Source organism: Thunnus thynnus, chromosome 22, assembly GCF_963924715.1.
Source record: "Thunnus thynnus chromosome 22, fThuThy2.1, whole genome shotgun sequence".
Taxonomy (NCBI): domain Eukaryota; kingdom Metazoa; phylum Chordata; class Actinopteri; order Scombriformes; family Scombridae; genus Thunnus; species Thunnus thynnus.
The window spans coordinates 1,982,987-2,008,980 of NC_089538.1; the positions used below are offsets into that span (position 1 = coordinate 1,982,987).

The 25,994-nt window shown below is 36.9% G+C and overlaps 3 protein-coding genes across 4 annotated transcripts; 1 reads left to right on the plus strand and 2 right to left on the minus strand.

Annotated features, from left to right (window-relative positions):
* The first annotated feature begins 30 nt into the window (after nt 1-30).
* On the plus strand, nt 31-5,477 carry slx1b (SLX1 homolog B, structure-specific endonuclease subunit). Its single transcript, XM_067580373.1, has 5 exons — nt 31-683; nt 1,448-1,499; nt 2,305-2,622; nt 2,736-2,951; nt 5,059-5,477. Exons 1-5 carry the CDS (start codon nt 511-513, stop codon nt 5,086-5,088), a joined length of 789 nt encoding a protein of 262 aa, XP_067436474.1. The 5' UTR covers nt 31-510; the 3' UTR covers nt 5,089-5,477.
* Nucleotides 5,478-6,302: 825 nt separating this feature from the next.
* LOC137174871 (membrane-spanning 4-domains subfamily A member 4A-like) lies at nt 6,303-12,380 on the minus strand. Its single transcript, XM_067580374.1, has 7 exons — nt 12,226-12,380; nt 11,870-11,985; nt 10,994-11,104; nt 9,183-9,236; nt 8,168-8,326; nt 7,897-8,019; nt 6,303-7,621 (listed from the first exon to the last, which is right to left on the minus strand). Exons 1-7 carry the CDS (start codon nt 12,248-12,250, stop codon nt 7,583-7,585), a joined length of 627 nt encoding a protein of 208 aa, XP_067436475.1. The 5' UTR covers nt 12,251-12,380; the 3' UTR covers nt 6,303-7,582.
* Nucleotides 12,381-14,239: 1,859 nt separating this feature from the next.
* On the minus strand, nt 14,240-25,099 carry LOC137174869 (lysosome-associated membrane glycoprotein 1-like). Of its 2 annotated transcripts, XM_067580371.1 has the most exons (7): nt 24,938-25,099; nt 23,015-23,261; nt 22,834-22,972; nt 22,249-22,368; nt 19,969-20,038; nt 19,039-19,206; nt 14,240-17,437 (listed from the first exon to the last, which is right to left on the minus strand). In XM_067580371.1, exons 1-7 carry the CDS (start codon nt 24,984-24,986, stop codon nt 17,298-17,300), a joined length of 933 nt encoding a protein of 310 aa, XP_067436472.1. In that variant the 5' UTR covers nt 24,987-25,099; the 3' UTR covers nt 14,240-17,297. The 2 variants fall into 2 exon arrangements, with proteins under 2 accessions (XP_067436472.1, XP_067436471.1); XM_067580370.1 differs by having other exon boundaries at nt 22,834-23,261.
* Nucleotides 25,100-25,994: the final 895 nt, after the last annotated feature.

Genomic DNA, 25,994 nt, shown 5'->3' on the forward strand with positions numbered 1-25,994 from the left:
GGTATATTTTTTGAAGTAGCGAATCATAATATTAGGGGTTCTCACCGAAAGACGAACTAAATGTTTATAGTGATTAATGAAACGAAAGTATATTTATTTTTCAACTCTCAGTTCAAGATATGGTGCTGTCAAACGCCTGCTATTCATGTAGTGAGTTTTTATTAGCAGCTCTGCGAGACACAATGCGTCTTTTGAACATTATTTGTAATCAGGCAACTTGGTGAACTACTAATACAGATTGTTTGTACGCTTAACATGAATAAAATGAAACATAACATTTGTAGCAACTCGAAAGTCCGCGATGAACTGTGAAACGTAATTACAGTAAATGGTGATATTGCCACGAGAATGGCAGTATTACCGCAATTTAATTGTCGGATATGTTACTTTGATTCAATACTTTTTGTTTATTCCGCACACACGCTAGTTATCTGATATTTTACAGTTTGTGCCTTTAGCGGCCGTTCGAAAATCAGCTTAACAGTGAACCTGCTGTTAGTTTCCTCTACAATGGTAGTAGAGGTGGAGAGCTTCTTTGGTGTGTACATGCTGTACTGCATCAACCCGAAATTCAAAGGCCGCATCTACATTGGCTTCACTGTGAACCCTGAACGCAGGATCGGACAGCACAACGCCGGACGGCACCGCGGAGGAGCCAAGAGGACCAGCGGCAGAGGACCGTGGTATGAATACTGCACTGTACTACATATCTATACTGCACTGTACTGCATATCTATACTGCACTGTACTACATGATCATACTGCACTGTACTGCATATCTATACTGCACTGTACTGCATATCTATACTGCACTGTACTACATGATCACATGATCATACTGCACTGTACTATATGATCATACTGCACTGAACTACATATACATACTGCACTGTACTGCATATCTATACTGCACTGTACTGCATATCTATACTGCACTGTACTACATGATCACATGATCATACTGCACTGTACTACATGATCATACTGCACTGTACTGCATATCTATACTGCACTGTACTACATGATCACATGATCATACTGCACTGTACTATATGATCATACTGCACTGAACTACATATACATACTGCACTATACTACATATCTATACTGTACTGAACTACATTTCTATACTGCACTGTACTACATACTCATACTGCACTACACTACATATCTATACTCCACTGTACCACATGATCATACTGCACTGTACTACATATCTATACTGCACTACATGATCTATACTATACTGTACTACATGATCATACTGTACTACATGATTATACTGTACTACATGATCACTCTGTATTACATGATTTATACTGTCCTACATCTGTGTAATCTGGTATGAATACTGCATTGTACTACATGATCATACTGTACTACATGATCTACTACATCTGTGTAATCACATAGTGATATTCTGATTATATTCCTATGTCTTGTTCAGGGAGATGGTCCTCATTATACACGGCTTCCCCTCTGATATTGCTGCCCTGAGGGTAAGTAAGATTTTGATATGACTAATATTGAATGTGAATATATTCTAATCATGTTTAAAGATATATAACAGTAAACTGTACTGTGTCATAGTCATCATTTGGACTCATTATCTATATTTATAATAGGGCTTTAACTAACAATTGTTTTCATCATCAAATAATCTGTCGATTATTTTCTCGATTAATCGATTAGTTATTTGTTCTATAAAATGTCATAAAATGGTGAAAAATGTCAATCTCAAGCCCAAGATGCAACCTTAGATGTCTTGTTTTGTCCTGACCAACAGTCCACAACCCAAAGATATTCACTTTACTGTCCCAGAGGACTTAAGAAACCAGAAAATCTTCACATTTAAGAAGCTGGAATCAGATAAATTGGACATTTTTTCTTTAAAAAAATGACACCAAACAATTAATGAATGATAAAAAAAAAAATAGTTGACATAGTTCAATAGTTGGCAACCAATTGATTAGCTCTATGTGTTGCAGTTCTCTCCATCATTTCAAATATTGATCTCTCTGTTAGACCTGGAAATGATCAGAATACGTCCCCTTTAAAATAAAAAAGTAAGAGTGTTAAAGAAACCTATCAAATGTCTAATGCCAAGCAGGTGTAGTTGTACTGTATGTTTTATGTCATTAGTTTTGTCAGTTTTTAGTCAGATATTCCTTAAATATTCATTTGTTCCATGAAAACTGGGCAATTCATTCCATTATTTTCATTATAAATTGGTCTTAAATCCAATCCCAGTACATGACTTTGCTTTAAGCCATGAATAATTCTGTCATTGTATCTCTCTGTCAGTTTGAGTGGGCGTGGCAGCATCCTCACTCCTCCAAGCGTCTCTCCCACGTCTCTCGGCGCTCCAGGAAGGAGTCGAGCCTGCAGTTCCACTGGCGCGTTGTATCCAACATGCTGCGGGCGGCGCCGTGGAACAGGCTGCCGCTGACGGCCCGCTGGCTCAAGCAGGAATACAGGATGGACTTCGAGCCCAGTCTGCAGCCTCCTCTGCACATCCCCATCGCTTTTGGGAGCGTGAGAGCCAAGAAGAAGCTGCCGCTGCAGTCTTCTGGGGAGGAGGAGGAGACATCCAGGTGCTTCCTCTGCAGAGGTCTGGTCAAGGTAAAATCCCTTTACATATACAGTATAAGCACCCGGTGTTAACATGTGATCTGTATCTGGGTTTGTTATCACAGGTTTTTGGCATTTACAACTCAAATCTTTGTTTTCCTCAGGTGTCAGAGAAGCTGAGCTGTTTCCACCCGTCCTGTGGGATGAGCAGTCATGTGATCTGCCTATCTAAGCATTTCCTGAAGTCAGAGCCATCCCACCTCCTGCCTGTGGAGGGCCAGTGTCCAGCCTGTCATCGCTCAGTGCTGTGGGGGAGTCTCATCCGTCATAAACACGGCTGTTTTGGAGACCTGGAGGAGTTCACACCGTCTGCATCTCAAGTAAGTTACAGGAGAATTAGCTTTGTGTGTGTGTGTGTGTGTGTGTGTGTGTGTGGAGGACAGACAGATCTAATAGTTACCGTTCTTATTGGATGTTGCCATGTCCCACTTCATTTTTGTCTACCTCATGATATGGACATGATGCAGTTTCACTTACATACAGTGTATTACTATATCTTGAAGACACTAATTCAAATAAATATGAGGAGTGAGTATAAAGCTTCTTTCAGACATGCACATTTGAATAAACACCTGAGACATTTTTAGCAAAAGTCATGACAAAAATCTTACTGAGTCAAAGCTGTAACATTTCTGTACAAAGCTGTACAAGTCTGAATAGAATTCTGTCATTCACAATAATAATCAGACCAGCACTCTATATGACAAAAAGCCAGACAGCAATGTTACATAATACATGTCTGAAAAGGGTTCAGTGTGTCAGTGCTGTATGGCTCAGGCATGAAAATGAACAGTGATTAAAGCAGCTTCAGCTAGAGACAAATCTGAGTAGGGAAGTAGACAAGTAGTGGTGGCATCTCACTTCTAAATCTGCATATCACTGTAATGTATGTAAAAGATTTCACTTGTTGGGCACTTTAAGAAAGAAATCTGTCCAGGAAATCCAGCTGAAACAGTTCTATGTTTGTCTTGTGTGATAGTAAACTGAATATCTTTAGGTTTTGGACTGTTGGTGAAACAAAACAAACAATTTGAAGTTGTTACCTTGGGTTTCAGGAAATTGTGATGGACGTTTTCTCTGTTAGCTTGGTGCTAGTGTCACATTTACTGACTGAAATTCCACTTTTACACTATTATGTGTTTCAGATTTGTATGAAAGTTAATGACTGAATGAGTCCCCGGCAGCTTCAGGACTCTGCTATCATGCTTGCTGGCTCACTGAGAACATAAATAGATCAGAGCCATCGTTAATGTTATTAATTGCACCTGTGCTTTTTCTGCAATGATAAGTAAAAGTGTTCGCTGCACCAGTCGACATTTTAAACGACCAAATATCAGTGTGAGTTAAAAGCATAAAGCTAAACAGGAATGTTTGTACACGAACTGATGTTGAAGACAAAGATGATGCACAACTCATGTACTGTATATTATAGGACTTATACTCACAGCCATACACATATGCCCAAAATGAAATCTATTATAATAAATGTATGATTATTTAACAGAATAGTTGTCATTGGCTGTCTTCAATGGCAGAGTTGATGTTTTTGAATGTTATGTGATGTTCAGAGGAAAGCTATATAAAACAAATGAAAATGAATATTGGTTTGATCTAAACTCATCCTTTCTGATCGGCAAATCCAGTTAAAATACATCATTCACTGTCATTTTTCCCTCCAAAATAAATTTAATTGAAACAAATTTAAAGTTACTACAAGGAATTTTTAACTGGTCATGAAACAGTCTCATGATGCTTTTATATGACTTGCATAAGCAAATGAGACCATCAGCGAGACATGTTTACATTACATGTAGCATTGTAGCATGAGGCAGTATAAAGATGCTACTAGGATGAGGGGGATCATGTTAAAGTAAAGTTAGACTTGTTGTCGGCTTCCCAACTCATTTTATAAAAGATGAGTGATGTTTTAAAACATACTTGAAAAATGATGAACCTATCTTTTAAGTACAGGTGATGATCACTGTGTGCAATACTGAGTGTTTTGAAATATCAGACAAATACTTAGTTATAAATACAATGGAACTGAATGGGCCTCCATACACTTTAATGCATTGTATCAGTTATAATAACTCACAAGCTGTACATGTCATCAGAAGGGAATTGATTTTTAATAACTCGTAAAGCGTACCAGTTATCTACAAAAAAAAATCAAAATTTGAAATCTATAAATTGTCACTGTAAGAAGATGTGCACCAAGAGTGTCATTACAAATGTTTTTTTTAAGAACGGCGCATTAAATATGCAAATGTCATACAACTGCAGGAAACATTTTACATTTTCCTGTACAAAAGTTCATATTCAAACTATTTATTTTAATAATTGATTAAGCTAGAGGCTGTGACAGCAAGAGATTTCATATGTATAACAAGTTTTTGCTTTACTAATTTGTCCTATTTTCTCCCACAGAGCCACTGGGCAGATGAACTGCAGATGTGAGGGAGTGAACTTATTATTTCCTTCTTAATGAACTGTGGAGCCACATGACGCTGTCATAGAGAATTATGTAGATTATGTGTAATTCCTTTTCAAACTGAACAGTAAGCTGTCTGTGTATATAATATATCTGTACAGGTCCAACATCTGTCAGGATCCACTGTAACCACTGGCTATGTTCCATTTTTATCTGATCATTATCATTATCATCTGATCATGAAGTATCTTTTTTTAACCATATGTATACGTGTTTAATGTATTGAATATTTGTGGGAAAAACATTTTTTTAATGCAGTTTGTGACAAATAAAACAAGAATGTTTTGTACTGTGTTTGAAGTGTATTTTTCTGTTAAGGTGATACTGTACAGCACTGATGGTTGAAACAAGGTCAGGTCCAATGAAAAGTTCTGAACTGTGTGCCATTTTATACACTGAATGTAAAAATGATGTATAAGTTATGTAATTTGGGTAAATACTGATTCATCATTCATGTTATTAGTTGTACCTATGTTTATCCTGCTATGACTAGTTAAAAAGTTGCTGGATATAATGTAACAAATGTTCCAATTTAGCAGATAATTTATATCACTAAAATGAATGCTTTTTGCTGGTCTTTTGACGTTGGGTCACACAGAAAGCTTGCAAATAAAAACTAATTTTATGACAGGATGCTATTATATAATTTTCAAATGTTTCATAAACTAAAACAAAAAATCAAAGATGAATCAGTAAAATAATCATTACAGGCCTTGTTGGGAGGTAAATGGAGTATGAATGATCTTATGAGTTTATTAGTATACGTATTAGTGTGTATAGTATGCGTATAGTATTAGTATATAACAAGTGTCAAACATACCCATAAAAATCTTTGTCTCCCTTTTGCCTCTGTAATATTGTTGATTCCTTCCACTGATCGGCAACCTTTGGGAAACTTGGTGCAGATAGTTCGGAAAGCTCATGAACAGTTTCAGAGTAATATGCAGAATTTTAGAAAACCTGAGGTCATGAGTCAAAATCCCCCAAATGCAATTCCCCACTTTAGACTAGGCGGGATTGGGATTAACTAACTATTAACTGGTCTGTGAAATTTCATTATTATTTTTTCTTATTTCATTCATTAATGTTACTGTTCAGTTATGTTTTCAGTGAATTCTATCAACAGATATGATGGTTTAACACCAGAACAACATCTCTTTCAAAAAGAAAAAACAAACTATTGTGAAACATATTTAGATCTGTCTTTATGTTATCCATAGTTGTTAGCAATAGAGACAAATAAAACAAGGTAGTGATCATCATAAACTAACCAGCAATCTGAACAAACACATTTTAGAAAAGCAGTGTATTAACTTGTGATTTTAGTGGTGTATAAATGTTCCTCTACACAGTTAGTTTCAGTGATGTTAATTACATGTTCAAGTTAGACTATTTAAAAATGAAATGTTGAATTCAGTGCAACACACCAGGGGGCGGCTGTGGCTCAGGAGGTAGAGTGGCTTTTCCACTAATCAGAAGATCAGCAGTTTGATTCCCTGCTCCTTCAGTCCACATGTCAAAGTGTCCTTGGTAAGATACTGAACCCCAAAATCGTTCCTGATGGCTGTGCCATCAGTGTGTGAATGATTAGATCCTCCTGATGAGCAGGTTGGCACCTTGCAGAATATGTGTGTGAATCAGTGAATGTGAATGAATGAGTGGTTGGAAGACTAGAAAGGTGCTATATAAGTGCAGTCCATTTACCTTTTGTTGTTACAACCTTAGGTCTGGTATGACTGGTAGCTGATGGTAGTTATGTTAGCTAATGTTAGCAAACTACAGATATGACATTACTGAGCCAGTTCACTGACTTTATGACTCTTCTCTACTTATACTGCGTTTATGCAATGTTTATGCATTCATCATTTTCATGTAATTGCCACAGTTGAGCAAGTTACAAACTATAGAGACATTTTAAAAGACCAGTGTGTAGGATTTAGTGGCCACGAAACTCGTGAAAAATGTAAAAGGCTCTCTCTAGAGCCAGTGTTTGATTTGTCCATTCTGGGCTATTGTAGAAATATGGTGGTGCAACATGACAGACTGCTCCCTATGTAGATATAAAGGGCTCATTCTAAGGTAACAAAAGCACAACAATTCTTATTTTCAGGTGATTATACACTAATTAAAACATACTTATGAATATTATATTCTGTTTCTGCCAAGTCCGTTCTGCTAGATGCCACTAAATTCTACACACTGCACCTTTAATGGGTCCAATTTCATCAGATTGCTGTCTTGACTTTACTATTTGACTTTACTTTTTGACATACTATGATAAAAGTTCACATGAACAGAGAGTTAGTACATATAAAAACATGTTATCTAGTGTAAAAAAATATATGGTTCATGACAACAAGCATTCATTAACATAAAAATATGAATGAGTGCAGCTTTAACTTTGTGTTACGTTTGTATGTGGTTGTACATGTGTCTTCTGCGCTGGTCCAGTTTGTCTCCTCACTGCTGGACAGGGGGGGTTTGTACTGTGATCACCGGCTGAAAGAGACAGAAAAGACGGTACAGGACAAATGTAAGCCAGTGAATGGTTGACACTGCAATGAAATGGTGAAGTATAATATTTACTTTGTGAAGATCCTTGCCTTTGTGGGGCTTAATGAAATTCTGCTCCCAAAAATGATCATCTCTCTTTTTCTAGCATGGCTGGTATATTTATACATTTTAGGGAACCCTGTTGTACAGAGGACGATTTGTGACACAACTGGAAAGCCTCTGCAGCTGTATTACCACAGCCACCATCGACATCTACTCACCATTTTGGGAGCTGGCGAGCAGCAGTTGACCACCTTGCAGCAATAGGCAGCCAGAGCAGCTGAGATGGCCAACAGAGTTGCCTGGATGACCGCAGCTTCAGCATAAAAGTGGGCCTGGGTGCCCTGTAAATTGGATAAGATTTATAGAGATTATGTGTGGACAAAAGAAAGAAAAGGTAACCTTTTAAAAAGGTATCTTTGAATGTTCCGTATGTATGATACTTTGCTTTATAACCCATCACGACATAAGGGTGACACTGTTACAACTCACCTGAATAACATGGCAAATCTCAGCATTAGTAAATGAGGTGTTTTCGTAGTAATAATGCCAGCAGGAAGGAGGCACACTATCCACTTTCACCAGATTAAAGAGGATGTTGAAGACGGAGGCGCCACAAGCCACAACCTGCATCCCTAAACAGCCCTGCAGCTGAGACACAGACAGAACAGGAAATACATCTTTAAGAGAAAAAACATTTTTCTCAATAATTGCCACTGTTCTGAGGATATTTCCTATCTACTATCTAGATGAGAAGATAATCTATCTGCTGCATAATGACAAAAATATTTAACCCTTCCATTTCCTAATCCACAAAGATGAGAGCTGAACATTTGCTCGCTCAATTTCTCTTTTATGAACCAAAACTTCAACGTTTTATTAGGTTATATTTCTCTATATTGTTACTTTATTTTTTACCTTTTTTATCTTCACATCACTAACTGGACACAAGTATCTTTGCATTAGTTAGTTAGTTAGTTAGTATCTGATAACACCAATGGTTAAAACTACAAAAATAAAGATGTGATAAATTATACTTCTTTAAAAAAACAGATGAGTTTTATGACTCTTTGGTCCAACATCCAGACACATTTAATTAACCTCTGAGTGTCTCACAGTCCAGCAGTTGTCTCTTTCCAGCATCAACCATCATATGTAGCCCCTCAAGTCATCAACACTTGTGTATTTAGTGTATTACGTTTGTCTCTTGCCTCATGTCAGTCCTACATTGTCTCCATCCTGAGCACATGCACTCATGCCATACATCACTCAGTTGCCATGTGTGTGTTTGCCTCCTCACTGTCCCCTCTTACTGCTAATCCTGCCAGTTAATGGAGCAATGCAGCTGCATGTTACAGTTCATGTTTCTTGTTCTGAAAGCAGTCCATAGCCTGGATTTATATTTGCTGGTTGGTATTATTATATATTGTTTGATGCTTGTGTTATTTTGTCTGCCCGCTGCTGTACATAGACTACTCCTCCTCTGCAGCCCCGTACTGTAACTCACCGTGGGCAGGTGGAGGTTCTGTGCTGCTATAGCCACACTGCCTGCTATTACCACCTGTGAAGAGAGCAAATATCACACAATCACCACAAAGAGTCACAGACAGCTGAAAAATGTCCTCTGTAGAGTGGATTCCAGCAGGAAATCACACACGGATAAATAAGGGAACCTGAATAGAATTAACAACTGACAATTTCTGACATGTAAAATAATGAATTCAAAAGTATGAAAAACATTATGAGGATACAGAATATGTATTATACCAAAATGTACCAATATATAGAATAAATTCAGTATGAACAAAAGTATCATTATGTTTTTTTACATGAAAAAAGAGATCTGTTTGGAAGGAGGTTAAAAGTTTAAAGGGACAACAGTGTTTGTAGGGAGTGGAGCTGTGTAATAGCTGGTTGCAATGCTCTATTCCTAATGTATTGTGACTTGGTTGCCTTTGCAAGTAAAAATAGACAAAAGACAAAAACTTTTCAGTAAGGCTCAACTTTTTATCAAAGATTAGTGAGGATTCTGATATTCGTTGAGGATTCTGGTTCATATATACATGACAATGAGTCAGTTATTGCTCAGTTTGACAATTAGGCCAAAAGATGCGTTGCAAGTATCAACTTGACATTCAGTCTGTAGTAAAAAACTGACTAAAGAAAAGAAAAAGGAAAAAGTGGAACAGTAATGACAGAGAAGGAAATAAGAGAGGAAGAAAAGAGAAAAGGCAATAAAGAGTAGATGATCCCACCCCATCATCCTAACTCACCACAGTGACACTGAAATCTTATAGATGGAAAATATAGTTTGTTCTATTTTAAGCTGCAAAGTGTTTAATGAGGGGTTTCCAAATTCTATCAAATTGAAAGTTTGTTTTTTAAAGCATATCGACTCTTTTCTAAATGTAAGCTGTTAATTAAGTCATCCAGTCACATCTTAATGGTTGGGACAAGGCTCAGCTTTTTTAACTGTGCTGATCAAACACTTCATAAGGAGTTTGACTTGTCTTATATTCCGAGAGCAATTGAAAGCCTCGTTCTCTTTGCCTTCTACACAACTCTAACGCACATATTTCCACATACAGAGACACCTGCACTGTAATGGAACTTGAACTGCACTTGATTTGGCTCTCTTTTATAAAGTATGATAGAGGTGTTTTTATCTTTGGCTTACTGTGATCAGTGTGTTATGACCCGTGTGTTTAATTCCTGGCTGCAAAATAAATTTCCTTCAGGATATTAATAAAGTGTAAGTTAAAGGGGCAGTCCATCAATTTTATATATTAGGTTCAGTTTACTTGTCAAGGACAGTACTAGCTTTATACTATCATCTGTGGCTCTGGAGGAGCTTTGTCAAGTCTAAAATAACACCTGATGATGTCACAATGATGTCATCTCAGCCCAGTCAGGGCTTGGAGGATACAAATCTATGAGTGAAAGATTTACCAGACATGCATGGTCTGACTTTAAATATTGCATTATGGGAAATGTAGGACTGAGAATTTATGGAGTTTTATCCATACTAGAGACTAAAAGTCAGGATATGTCAGCCTCTGCTGCTTCCATTATACCATTCATCTGTGTTAAGTAAGTCCCTCAATCACTGGAGCGCCCCTGCAAATTAAAGTACCACAAAGAAAAATCAAAGTACGTCATCACACACATCAAACATTAAAAAATAAGTACCGCCATAAAGTAGAACAGAATAAACATTCACAACACTTATAATAAAATAAATATTGTATATTTATTTCATTGTTGTCCACCTCTACTGATGATGTGACAACATAGTGTTTGAGTTATCCATGTGCTTACCAGCAGAGATGCAATGAGGAAAGGTATGTCATTCTCCATGACACTCAGGCCTTTAGCCAGGAACACAATCACACAATTGACCTGAAACACACTCAGGCCAATCTGAGTGATCTGGAACACACAACAGCAAAGAGAATACGTCAGCTTCACACACACACACACACACACACACACACACACACACACACACACACCAGTAGTGAAAAGTAACATTCACTCAAGTGCTGTTCTTTAGTACAATTTTGAGGTACTTGTACTTTACTTGAGTATTTCCATGTGATGCTACTTTATACTTCTACTCCACTACATTTATTTGACAGCTTTAGTTACTCTTCAGATGCAGATTTGACACAATGGATAATATAACAAGCTTTTAAAATACAACACATTGTTAAAGATGAAACCAGTAGTTTCCAAACTTTTTGTCTTTTGACGTCTTACAAAAAGCAGTGTGTAGTCAGGGTCACATTTCACATGTCTATGAGTTGTTAACAGCTCCACCAAATAGTGATTTTTCCCTCTAAACTTCTCACATGATTTCATTTCAATAAATGTTCAAATGATCCAATATTTCACCAGAAATCAAAGATTAGAGAAAAAGTCCAAAAACTGAAAATAGATTTGTGTATCAGAACTTTGTTTTTTTCTTTTGTCCTCTCCTATTAACGGTAAACTGTAAACTAGCTCCACCCCCAGCAGCTACATTAACATGTTGATGTACTTTTATGGTAGTAGGATTTTTCATGCAAGACTTTTACTTGTAATGGAGTACTTTTACATTGCTGTATTGGTACTTTTACTTAAGTAAGGGATCTGAGTAGTTCTTCCACCACTGACACACACACACACACACACACACACACACACACACTGTACCCCCAGAGCTTTGGGTTCAGCCTCCAGATACTTCTCCTTCCTGTGGACGTTTCTCTGGAAAGTGACTGCTACCAGAGGGTTCTCAACTGAACCTGCCTCCACAACAGCTGCTTCATCTGAAACACACACCATCAGCTCCTCTTAATGTATATTATATACAGTGTGTTGTTATTTAACGGAAACACACGGTGGAAAAGAAAAGACTATGCATTGTGCAGCCAGCGGAAGTCAGCTTCAGTATCACAAGCAGAACACAACATCTGGATTCCATCAATCTGGACAAACAACATGGATCTTCATACGCAGTTTCCTCACTAAAAACTCTGAGATGGTGTGTTAACAGAGCGTCTTTTTACCTGCCGTGATCACGGTGTCCGCCATGACTTGTCGGAGGAACCTTGTTACGTATCTGGTGATTCCAGGCTGCAGGTCAGATCAGAAAGTTTAGCAGAAACTTCGTGGGTGTTGGTGGTCGTGTCCCACCCCGCCGTCTGTCAGTGCAACATGACTCCTGCTGCACAGCTCCTCTCAGGAACCACATCAGCTGTTTATAACAGACAGTATGATTGGCTGAGTGGCACCTAATGAACTACCAAAATCTGCTATCATCACTGAAACAGCTGGTAGAGATCACTTATGTGACAAGATGTTGTCATTTGTTCAACTTGATAAAGATGATACACACACTGCCTTGTAATAATCTCCAGCGATGTGAAACTTATTTAGAGTGATGTTTAGAGGAGTTAAGTAGTGTTTTAAATTCATGTTAGTATCATAGTAGGACAATATACATCCATCTGAGGTCATTTAATGAACTCTACATATGTTTTTAATGTTTTTGTTCACATTGATAAATTATTAATTACAGTTTAAACCACGCAAAAGGGCACAACAGTTACACTTACTTTAGATCCCCCTGTTTAACATTAATAAACAGTATATAAAGAGTTAATAAATGGTTTACAACACACAATCATGTAGTTGTCAGCAGGTGTAAGTTTGTATAAACAGATAATGAATGACAATATAGTAAAACACAGTTGTGATAATACAAAATATGTCTTCATAGAAGTGTTGACATATACTGTACATTAATAAACACTTAAATATGTATTTTTTATCTGCTTATAATTACTGTATAGGGTGTTATAAACCATTTATTAAATGTTAATATACCGCTTAAAAATGCTAAACACAGGTAAAGTGCTGCCGGTGTAACAAATCATTTATTTACTAGAGCTTCTATATTAACCCTTTCACGCATAGTGGTCACTACAGTGGACAGCTATTTAAAAGCCGTTTCCTTAGATATGCATGGGGTTTTAATGGTATAGTTCCACATCAGCCACCACAGTGGACGCTAGTGTGTCATCCCATACGCTGCCATCCACTGGCCAGCCTTTGTAAGTGCAACATAAATTTCTCAAAACCAAGATGGCCGCCGGCCGGCCGGAAACGCTCAGCAGCTCAGGAATATGTTCCCAATCCTTCCATGGTAGTAGACCCTTGCAGGTATATAAAATTTTGTAACATCAAGTAACAACCAAGGAGTAATACAATTGTTAAAATTTCCACAAGTACAAGGGCAAATGTGACTCCAGTGAAGACAAAAACTTACTTTATAAAGCATGACAAATAGGGAAATTGTACTTTGTGTTCCACTTACTCACACATTCCCTTATTTACGTATAAAGTGTCAAATTTGCCTCTGAAATGTAGCTGAGTGGAAGAATGAAGTAGAGTAAAATGGAAACACTGACATCACTGAGATATAATTACCTTAAACCTTTACTTAAAGAATCCTCCAAAAATACTCTGTTTTGACGAATGATTTGTGTCTGATGTTTTTTCACAGAAAATTTCAATTACTTGATTAAAAATTCTTAAAATGGCATCTCTTCCTGCTCCCTCATTAAAATCCACAATTTATGAATATGCAAATGTTGTTCATTTCAGAAGTTTTCCTGCTGGACACAAGATGTCTCCTACTACTGTAAAGTCCATTCTTAGTGTTTGTGTACTGGAGGATTCAAGATTCCACATCACACTTGTGTAAGTTGAATATTGGACCACGATTGGCTTCTAAACTAGTTGTGATGTCACAAATCAATCAAGTACACGCCTTAAACTCAGATTTAAACGTTCTTCTTTCAGCAGATGAATGTAAAAACAGCTTTCTAATGTCAAATTCAGCACATACATCATTGTGCACAGTGAAGCTCATTCAATGGAAGGAACGAGGGGAAAAAAAATTTTTGACTGGAGGGGGACTTTAAGTACGGTACTTGAGTCACATATTTCATGATCTTAATATTGACAGCTAAAGATAAATCACACTGCTGTGGAGGCTGCCGATCAAAGAGACAGACATTTAGAAATATATCGGTCTTTATTGGCACAAGAGGTTAACAACAGGTATAAGTGCTCACACACTGTGGATAACTGTACATACAGTGAGGTCCTTCATTTCTATCCACTTGCCAGACTTCACAGCATCACCTGGTGGACACGATGTGGAACTACAGCTGTGAGCAGCAGGTCTGATCCTTGATGAATTCAATGAGTCTTTAACTGCACAGTTCTCTAACTACTACAGAACAGTTATTTAGGAACATTTACACTGAGATGGGCTGGAATCAATACGTTTTACTCATAACATAGCATCCAGACAGCCAACCCCCTGCCATGCCATACTGACTATTATTAAAGCTAAGTTTGGCCTACTTTTCAGAAAACTTTAAGGGCCAGTTCACACACATTAAACTTCCCTCTTGTGGTATCTCTTCATACAGATAGTTTTAGGTTTATTTGTCCAGGTTTTGAGATATCCGTCTCTGAGATTTCTGCTGCTATCTCAATACAATGGAGGCGAATGAAATTCAGTTTGTGATGCTCACATCACTGAAAAATGACATTTTAAAGACTCATTGGACAACAGCTTGTCTTTCCAGAAACAATGTCCTGGTTACTCTGGATAATCTACCAAACGGTTTTATCGGAACTACTCTCTACAGAAGAAATAGTCCCTATGAAAACTGTTGGTAGCTGAGTCTGTGAATTACTGAGTAATCTATGGGCCTTTTCCTATCTTTATTCAAGAGCGTAGTCTTTCAATTTGAGAGCATGATTTACTGATTTCACGTTCAGATTTTGTAATTCTTTGTCTTAAAACCCTGCCCTCGCACTTAATAGCCCCCGCTTTGCTTAGAATCGCTCTGCTTCTATTGCAAACTGTATGCTTGCACTCAGATTTATTGTTGCTTGCACAGATTCCCCACTTTATCCCTTTACCCCGCTTTAGCCCTTCTCCTCGCACTCTGACTCATGAAACATCTACTATCAGGTTTCTGTACTTTTCTCGGATATTTTGTGCAACAACCCTGTTAAAATTCCCCAACCAATAGAAGGCCAGGAGGCAGGGGTCATGTCATTGGTCAACACTACACCTGGCCTTATATTGGTTGGGGGATTTAGGGTTGTTGCACAAAAAATCTGAGAGCAGAGCAGAAATCTGAGAGCAGACGTTTCAGCAGCCTGAGTGTTAGGAGAAGGGCTGAAGCTGAAGCTGGAGCAGGAAATCTGTGCAAGCAACAATAAATCTGAGTGCAAGCACACAGTTTGAGCAGAAGCAGGGCAAATCTAAATGCAAGCAGGGGCTAGTTGAGTGCAAGGGCAGAGTTTTGAGGGAAAGAATTACAAAATCTGAACTGTGAAATCAATAAATTATTCTTTCAAATTGAAGGACCACGCTCTTGAATGAAGATAGGAAAAAACTTTGACGTGAGATTGTTTACTCAACAGCATTCTGTTTATTTATTATTCTCACTCTGTCATTGTCAGTTCAGCATATAGAGATATAAGGTATTATAGTGTGTCAGGGTAGACTTGGTGGTGGAGGGATAGATTCATGAGATGTAATGAATGTATAACCCATTAGAAATCAAATCAGGTTGAGACTACACTCATAGCTGGCTCACAAGAACAGTATGTCCCATCTATGAATACAAAGCATCAGCTACATATAGCATGAAAAAAAGCAATCAGTGCAATTAATGTTGACCAGGTAGAACTATGATCCCTTAAAAAACATCCTCCTAATTTCCCTTTTTAAATTTGTACACTCTGTATAATTACCTGTAAAGTTAGTGATTGGATTACTTCCCTTGTCTGCATCGGAAACAGTAAAAATAAATCCTCAATCTGACAGAATACACAAGATGATTGGATTCTTTAAAAAACAAAAGAATGACAAAATATTAAAAACATCATGCTTAAACAATGAAGCAAAATTAAAATGAATATATTTGTAGAAACAAGCTGCGTATAGTTTTGATAGAAGATATAGTAAAATCTGACTGCTATTTATTTTACTTAAAACGTTTTATGTGGGGTTAGACAGATATTTGAAGCCAATATTTGGGGGAAGAATAATGCAAACTGATTCTAATGAGACATTTTGGTCAGTTTATATGTAAGTATTACATTAAGATGTCAGCCTGTATGATGTGTCATTACTAGTATTGTCATTTTTTTCAGGTGCAAATATAGAAATACTGTTTCAGAGGCTTGTCCACCGTGGTAAGAATAACATTCTGGTGGGCAAATGCTTGAAATGTGTAATTCTTTAGCATGAAAATGGACATTGAAAGACTAAATGTCAGCATAAAACAATGGCTATTGGCATGATACATTTAAAAAACCTCTATGTATGGAGACTGCAGTGTGCCACTGGACGAATTATACATAATCTATTATAAATTGATAAACTCAAAGTAAAAGAGTAAAGTGTAATCCAATTATGATTGGCCAGACAATTGCCGACACATAATAGCTGGTGAATCAGTGATCTGCCATCTGGTCTGTGGGCTGGATTTAGGGTTTAACTTTTAGGTGGCAAACTGCTTTGATGTCTTTACAAATTACAGAGAGAAGCGTTGTTAAATTCAAATGATCACAACTGCAAATGTTCAAGCAGGAAACCAATTAATTGTGAGACTGAATAAAAAAGGTAAACATATGTAAATGAGATTTTAAAAAGTAACATTTAAATGCCTTTTAAAAATAAATTTTTAACAATTTAATTCAGCATGTAAATACACAATAAAAGGATTAATCTGCAAACTAAATGGTCTTTTGATTATATTTTTTTCACTTAGGGGCTAATTTTGTGCTTTTTAAAATGATAAATTTACTAGTTCATTATAATAAAACATTGTAAAAGCCTACAATTATTCCAATGGCACACTGTAGCCTCCATATATAGAAACCTCTGGTTAAAATACTATCAATATTAGTAAGATTGGTAAACCAAGACATAAAAGGACAGAAAAATGGCAGGTTAGGCTTCAGTGGAAGTGCCCTTTAACCCCTGAGAAAAATCACAGCCTCACTGATTTTGGCATGTAATAACAGTGACCTCTGGGTGACTTTACAGAGACTGGTAGCCATCAGCCCTCTTCCTGCGGCCCAGCAGGTAGGCCACCACCACAATGACAATGAGCACCAGCAACGTCACTCCCACTGCAATGGCAACGCGGTAATCTGGTCGGTCAGCAGCACAGTGGTCAGCTGGAAAAACATACGATACACACATAACAGATTTACTTCTGACAACCAGGTGAATCATGGACCTCTATTCAGTAAACCCTATGTAACAAATTACTACTACACAAAAACAACACAATACAAAATTTAAGATATTCATATCTTCAGAAATTCATTTATTTTTTAATAATTAATAAGATGTTCAAATTAAGAAGTGCAAACGTCAGTAAAATCAATGGAATCATCAACCACTAGCTTCACTTGAAAGCTGACTTAGGAAGGGTTTATTTACCAAGTATGGAAGTCTATGGTTGCCAATATTAAAAATGAAATAATTTATTCAAGCTGAATCTTCATTTTCTATCTGTGCTTGTATGATGTATGACAAAAGTTTACATAACTATAAATAATATATATTCAAATACTACTACTACTACTACTACTACTACTACTAATAATAATAATAATAATTTACATAACTCAATTTTCATTTTCATGTTTGAAAATGCATAATTATAACTAAATGAAAACTGAAATGAAATAAATTCCATCTAAAAAATATCTTTTTGGTTAAAAATAAACTAAAATCAAGTTCAAGTCCAATATTCAATATCCCATATGAGAATGAAAAGTCCATTTTACATACAATGTCATTATCATCATGGCAGTACAATGAAAAAAGTTATGTTTTCATTTTTCGCAGAAATTATGCATTTTCAAAAAATCTGATATGTGCTGCCCCTCAGCAGCTCCCAGAAAGCTGGCCAATCAGAACAGAGTGGGCTCATTGGGAGGGGGGCTTTAAAGAGACAGAAGCTAAGACTGCCTGTTAGAGAAAGAGACTGAACTGAGTTTTTTGAACTGTGAATCACGCAAAGCTACTCTAGTGGAGTCCAAAAATAAAAATTTAGAGCTGGACAATAGCATAATAGGTCCTCTTTAAGCACTTTTGCATGTAAAAGTGCTATATAAATAAAGCTATTATTATTATCATTATTATTATTATTGTTATTATTAGTGTTGACTGTTCTGATGGTTTCACACTTATTAGGTATATATAAGTCATATAATATGTCCAGTTCTGAACATGATGCTGCTTTCTTCTGCTATTGCTGCTCATGCGAAAACCAGCTGACAATTGTTCATATTAAACATTGGCCATTTATAAAATCATAACCAATATGATGATATTCAAGTGGTAGAGGTAGCTTAGGGATTTGAACCTTGAACCTTATTCGAGTACTGTACAATTCTTAGGCACTCATACTCTACTTAAGTCTTTTTATTTTATGCTACTTTATATTTCTACTCCACTACATTCATTATACTTTAAAAAATATATATATATATTGTACTTCTTACTCCACTACATTTATTTGAGAGCTATGTTAGGGTTTTACATACAAAACATATGATTGGTTTATAAAATATGATGGATTGCAAGGGGCCATTCTCCATGACACGTACTTTAAATACATTTAGCTGATAATTCCTCTGTACTTTTGCTTAAATATATTTTTAATAGAAAGCACATACATGTTTTAATGAGAAGCTCTCACAAAGCCAAAAATGCTCCCTGATTGATTTTTCTTCAGAATAAATAAATGCCATTTGAGGACACTTACGATTGCCAAAATCATTATTGGTCAGATTGAAGGCCTGCATCCTGTCTTGGTTGACATCCAGGTACAGTCCATTGCCCATGTAAATGGATTCAGCCCTGCAGGAGTAGGAGCGTCCGACCTTTGCAGCGAAGAGATGCACTGACGAGTTTTTGGCATTGTACTCCTTAACTGCAACAGAGAAGCAAAGCAAAGCTCAAGTCTGCTTAGAACATAATGACAATTCCCATAAAAACAAATGTAGATTGTCAGATATGGAACAAAACTTGTTAAACTGAATAGCACTGAAATAGACTGGATATTACTGGCAACACATGCTTAACAGTAATTCCACAGATTGTGTCTATACATAGTTGAACACACAAACAAGGAAGTTGACTCTAAAATGCTCCTTGTCTATGTTAATATTTGCCAGTCTTGTGCAACACCCACTGCAGCTGAAATATCAATGCCAATGCAGTGACCCAATAAGAAGAGTCTAAAGTTTAATCAGTAACCTTACTTTGAGTCCCCATATTTAGCGTTTAAAAGCAGTATGTAACCATTTAATAAATGTTTTTTAACACTATAATGTAGTTATAAGTAAGATATAAAGACATTTTAAGTGTTTATTAATGTGCAGTATTTGTCTCCTATGGAGACATATTTCATATTATTTCAACTGTGTTTTACTATATTGTTATTCAATATCTGATTATGTGTGCCCACAGGAGGAGTTAAAGCTATTGACCAATACACTAACAAACAGTTACATCTGCTTATTACAGTACTACATTGTGGTGTGTAATGAAACATGTATTAACTGTTGATATACTGCTTATAAATGCTAAAAAGGGGTAGTTAAAATTAAAGTGTTACTGTTTAATCAATAAAATAGCAGTACACGATATATGTAGAGACCAGAATAAAAGTAAGTAAGTATTTCTGACTTACGGTCTTTGCTTAAGGGGTAGGACAGGGTGAAAGACAACTCATCAACGTAGGCCGTATTTTCAGAAGCACTCTGAGGAAATAAAGTAAAATACAGGGTGAAAGACAAATCATCAACATAGGCCGTATTTTCAGCAGTACTCTGAGGAAATAAAGTAAAATAGGACAGGCTTTCACTAAGGTAGTCATCCAATGGAATTGAGTAATTCAAGGTGACGATTCAGCATTTTAATGTCACTAGACACAGTAGTGTAATTAAATGTGAGTCACTGTTCTTAATTCATTGTCCATGGAATAATGTGATGGGGAATTTACTGGAGTCCTTTTCATCACAAACAGAGATTGTTTTAGGCAGCTGTTGTTTCAGCACGTCTACAGCTAAAAACAGACAGAACTTGTCTGTCTGGTCAACCAACCATTTTATTATAGTATTAACCCTTTACCACTCACAGCTCTTTCGTGTTTCTAAAATGGTTTTCATATAGTTTGACATTATTTGTTCACACTAGGGTTTCGATAGCTGGTTTCAAGTTGATATGTTAGTTTTGTTAAACTCCTTTAGTTAGCTATAAAGCAGCACAGCATTTATTAGTTCTCCAAATGTCAAATTGATTTTCACTTTTCAACTATAAGGTTGTAACCTTAGAGCAAAATCTTTCTCACCAGTATGTTGAGCAATTCACTCCAAACATCTTTATAAGTATGGAATTTTTTTTTTATTTATAGGTTTTTTTATTTAATATTCATGATTTTAGTGTCCTTTAACAAACACAATTCCCCACAAGCTCAAGCCAAACCAACATTTATGATGAGCTATTATGTGTACTGCAGCACTGGTAGAACTTAATGGGAGCTGTAGTTTTTGGGTTTTTTTTACAAATTAATTGTTGTTTAACTGTGTTAAAATCCCAAATGTTTCATGCCAATAGCCAGTGATGTAGTAGATGCTCATTTGTCTTAGAATATTGATAGAATACCCAAAAAACACGTTTCAATTCCCAAAAAATGAAAAAAAAACAAACTATCAATCATATTGCATTGGCTTTACAGAAGCTAATGGAACAGTGCCAAACCGGACAGGATGTCAGGCTAACAGACAAATCTGAGGTTGTTTACCAGTAGAGATCCAGTCGGTCTGTCTGGAGAACTAACCTTTACTGTATTGTTATTGATTCCTAGCTCACAAGCAGAGGCTAAAATACAGAACAACAGATACTGGCTAGTAGTTACATGTAAGCATTTCCATTACTTGCTTTGCTAAATTATCTTGCTAGCAAGTTAGTTAGCTGACAAAGTCAAGAACCAGGTGATTGTTCAGGTAAACTAAGTTTATGCTTTTCAACCTATGAGGAAACAGTCGTTTTCATTGTATTATTAAACTAGATTTAAAGGACTTTCATTTTACCAGACTTTACTACTACTTCTACTTGTAAAATAACTAAATGGATCAACACACAATGTACAACAATATTTTTCAGGTATCCTGTTTGCTAAAATGGTTCTTAAATATTTCAACCAATAGCGGCCAGCCAATAGAAGGCACACGCAACACCACACCAAAGCTTTATTCAAAGTCAGCAAGATTAAGAAATTATTTTTAATTATTTTTTTACATTACTATATTAGCAGATAATTTTTTTACTTTTTAGGCCTTATATTACTTCAAGTGAAGTAATACAGTCCTAACCCTATTTCAGAAATGTTTCTTTAAAAGATCTCCATGACTTCACCACCTGTTGTTGTTGGGAGATTTGTGTTGCATTTGCTAAAATACAGTGTTAGATAAAGATAAGGCACATGTTCTTGTTAGTTAACTGTATCTGTAACTAGGTTTTGTTGTTGACAATGATACATTGATGTTATGCTTCCTTGAAAATTCTGGAATTCTCATTTCTCTCTCTGTTCAGGAGTGTCCCTTACAAATCTAACAATAACTGAATCACACAAGCATTGTGCAGTGAGGCAGTGTGATACAGTTTTGTCTGTCACATGCTGTATGGCCAGGCTTGTCAACTAACCATACTTCCCTTTTTTAACAATTCTTCACTGATTCCACTTCCTATATGAAGTTACCAGTCAAACAATTTGTTATTCATCAAGAGACTGACTGGGACAATTGTGTTAATGTCACAGAACTAAAAATGGTTACTCAAGAATTTGAGCAAAATTCCAAATCAGTGTGAGCAGGTCAAAGATGCATGTCCTGTCCTTACTTTCTTTATCACCACATGCACTCATCATTACAATGCCATATTTAAGACAAATCTAGGGAATCAAAAGTACCTTGTTGAACATGAAGGTGATATGGCCTTCCTTGAAGACGAGGGTAAGGTTGGCCTTTTTTTCTCCACAAGATCCGTCTGCTTTGGTCAACGCTGGCTGAACAATGAAGGTTCCATTGGCCTGAAAGATGAACAGAGAGAAAACAGGCAATTAGATGGCCACCTTGTATCAGAATGTTCCAGTAGATACCATGGCAGCCACATTGTTTCTTAAGAGAAACAATATTGCTCTGTCATGCAGGATTAGCAATTGTCTCATGACACAAAGATGACACACATTTAACCTACTGCAGTCATTAGACACACTGCATTGAGGAAATAAAAACTTGCATGAAAACTTTTTTCTCAATTCCTGAAAACAGATTGCTGACGATCGCATTGCCAAAAGCTGAGCCAGGGGCTTGTGCATACAGTTCTATACATGCTGACATATTCTGTGATTCATATGATATGAAAAAAAATTGGCCAGAAAGATGATAGCCTTGAATTGTCCTTATAAATACACAATGCAGTTTTTAAGATTAGAATCTGATGATCTATCTTTGTAGGGGCTCTTGTTGTGTCTATTGTGACTAATGAAGTGTACCTTTGGTGTTGCCAGCCGAATCTGCACTGCCATCTGAGCCATCAGGCAAACTTTCTTGTCTTTTGTCAGGTTGTACTTTCCTTCAGTCAAGTTGGCAGGAGGAGTAGGTGGAGGAGAAGATGGGGTTGGGGTTGTAGTAGGCTTGGTGGTGGTAGTTGTAGGCTTGGCGGTGGTAGGTTTGGGCTTGGGGGTGGTAGTTGTAGACTTGGCTGTGGTAGGTGTAGGCTTGGCGGTGGTAGTTGTAGACTTGGCTGTGGTAGTTGTAGACTTGGCTGTGGTAGGTGTAGGCTTGGGGGGGGGGGTGGAGGTGTTTGTCTGGGTAGTTGTAGCACCGGGAGTGGAAGCTGGAGGACTGTTCACAAACTCACCCGGAGCGGACATGGTTGCAGAGGGTTTGGACCTCTTTTCATTTTCAGCCAATGATAGCGCTTCAGTTAACAAGACAGAGAAGGAGAAACAAATCCATTTGAATATTCATACATATACCACTTCCTAACTCAAGAATATTCTACTTAAAGCTGCATTGACTTGTTATTTTTGGCCACTGGGGGGCAGCTGAACAAGCTGAAGACACAACATATATCATCACCTTATGAAGTCAAAAAACAGTTGTCTTCTAGCAGTCACGAAGCAACATTAGCATTCATTTTTTTGTGTCCACCTGGTGAATTTAAGTCCAATATTCACTCTCCTTTTAGTTCTGTCTTAGTCTCCATTAACTCACGAGGAAAATATCTGTCTCTTTAGTTGCTAAATGCTCCACTATGTTCACCAGCTATTTGCTAACTGTGTCTGTCTGCTGTTTGGTGCTGGATGGGTAGTGAACAGTGGGTTTATCAGAGCTTTTTCACTTAAAACATCTGTCTGCTGCTGCTGCTGGAAATTAAGTTGATAAGAGCTGAAACCAAAACAATGAGCTAAAAGAAGCTAAAAAGCTCTGTAGAACTGTGGGGAACAGCAGATTTGGTAATAATTATCTGGGGGTTCATCACCATAATTGACCTCTATCACATTATACATAGTCATTTGATCCACTGCTAATATAAAAAATACTGATTAGTGCAGCTTTAATGTTGGTTGTCTAGCAGCTTTAGACCATTAATCAAAAATTAAAATTAGCTGTTAGACTTAGCCTGACTGCTTTGCATGCCAACTGATGTCATCATATTTATTGAAGCACAGAGTCCACAGCACATTTATGATGCTTGTGATGTGTGTTCAGTGCACAGTTTATCTGCAGGTCCAGGCAGTGGTTACTGAAATGTCCTAATTTAGGATTCAGATAGAAAAGGTGACTGGGTTTTAAACACAGATGGTGGACTTGAAAAGTGTTGCGTTAGCACTTTCGTGTTACTGATTGTGCTCAGCTTGAGCTTGACAAATGGACAAGTGATTTTAAGCAGTGATAAATGAGTAAATACAACCTATGACCTCCACTCAGTGGTCAGCATTAGGTAAACAACTGCCAGAGTGAACAGAAATGTGTAATATATTCTTTTTAAAGACAATGTGATTTAACATCTAATTTAGAGTAATTAGTAATACCTAATTGCACTGAAATATTCTTTGAAAACTTGATTGTACATCCCAATAAAGACAAGGAAACTTGCTTAATTGGCGTATAAATGTCAGAAAATGTCGAATATCCACTGCTGATTTCAACACCGAGATTTGGAGTTGAACACAAGTTGCAGATTCATCCTGTCCTCTAAAAAACATCCCTCCCCAGCAGACATGTGACTCAAGTGCAACACTATCGAAAGACTGCGGAAATTTCTGTTCCCTAAACAATCCAGGAAGTCACAGAGAGGTCGTATAAAACATCTGTTAATTTTCACTGCACAAAAAAACATGCAAAATTCGCTTCATAACCCAAGTAAGGCAGCAATAATCTAACATAAAGGCTGCATAAAATAAGCTATAACACTGTAGTTTTGACATATGTCACAACGTGAAGCAACACAGGCGACAACACTCCGTTGTGTTATAAAACAATTAGTAATGTACTGGAGCAAAGCTGGACAAAGTCCTTCGCTAACTTGCTAAAAACACCTCACAGCTTGTTTTTGTTTTTACAGAGTCGTCGAAATTGAAAGCGACTTACCTGAGACAGCACAGCAGGCCATGAAAATGAACACAACAGCCTTGTTCATGGTGACAGGTGTTGACTGACTGACGGTTACTGGTTCACAGCTGCACTTCTCTGCAGTGACGCTCAATTGTGCATCGAACGCGCTGAGTCTCCGCTGATAAACAAACTGCTACGTCAAGCTGCTGAAGGTACAGAGAAAGTCACCGGAAGTTATCAGAGTTTCATTAAAAAAAAAAAAGAAAAGTATCACTAATTTTCAAAAACACAACTGCCACAAGTACCAGTACAACAATACAACAAACAATAATACAACAATAGCAAATTAGCATATTAACCCACCTATTATGTTGAGAATCAATCTGACCCATTTTTACTCTTGAGTTGTCTGAAATAGTGGTCACTGATTCTTTTCCTGCCTGAAATTCTTTGACTTTTCCTCATTTCTTTCTTTTTTTTTTTTAAATTTCTTTTTTTATTTATGTCTTTACTGAATTTGTGTCTGCGGGTCAACTTGATCCGGAGGCTTTCATGTAGGTAAATAGTTGCACAGACACAAAATAAAAATGTGTCTTTGATGTATATTGTTGGTTTTATTCTGTTGACTGGTTGGCTCAACCAATCAGATTGGTTGACACTCAGGTCGGCATAACCTGCTGTCGAGTGTAGGGAGGTGTGTGTATCGGCTCCTCTGTTAGCCTCTGTGACCTATAGTTACCCATAACACCCTGCTGTTTTTAGATTTGCATAGACATATAACTTGTATCTCTGCAGGAGCATAATTACTCAACAAGACAGTGAAACCAGCAGAATGTGTGTACAGAGTAGGACATACATGTACAGTTACCAAACATTTAGATTGTGCTCATCATGTGGAGGATGATAAAAAAAAGTGAGGGGATTGATAAACATGATGACATCATATCTATAGTGAGTGTGAGTGGACTTGCCTTTACAAAATATAAGAAAATATGGGACTAATAAAGATTTCACATCTTTCTATCTCAAACGTGACTTTTAGATTTTATGGCCAAATGGGAATTTTAACTTATGAGCAGCGTTAGACGAGTAG

Excerpts from the sequence above, each read along its gene's own strand:
- slx1b (XM_067580373.1), top strand. The coding sequence starts at position 511 with ATGGTAGTAGAGGTGGAGAGCTTCTTTGGTGTGTACATGCTGTACTGC. Across the intron at positions 684-1,447 it reads ACCAGCGGCAGAGGACCGTG|GGAGATGGTCCTCATTATAC; the intron begins GTATGAATACTG and ends TGTCTTGTTCAG. Across the intron at positions 1,500-2,304 it reads CTGATATTGCTGCCCTGAGG|TTTGAGTGGGCGTGGCAGCA; the intron begins GTAAGTAAGATT and ends TCTCTCTGTCAG.
- LOC137174871 (XM_067580374.1), bottom strand. The coding sequence starts at position 12,250 with ATGGCGGACACCGTGATCACGGCAG. Across the intron at positions 9,237-10,993 it reads TCCTCATTGCATCTCTGCTG|GTGGTAATAGCAGGCAGTGT; the intron begins GTAAGCACATGG and ends CTCTCTTCACAG. Across the intron at positions 8,327-9,182 it reads AGAACCTCCACCTGCCCACG|CTGCAGGGCTGTTTAGGGAT; the intron begins GTGAGTTACAGT and ends TCTGTGTCTCAG.
- LOC137174869 (XM_067580370.1), bottom strand. The coding sequence starts at position 24,986 with ATGAACAAGGCTGTTGTGTTCATTTTCATGGCCTGCTGTGCTGTCTCA. Across the intron at positions 23,262-24,937 it reads GGCCTGCTGTGCTGTCTCAG|CGCTATCATTGGCTGAAAAT; the intron begins GTAAGTCGCTTT and ends TGTTAACTGAAG. Across the intron at positions 17,438-19,038 it reads CAATAATGATTTTGGCAATC|CTGACCACTGTGCTGCTGAC; the intron begins GTAAGTGTCCTC and ends ATGTTTTTCCAG.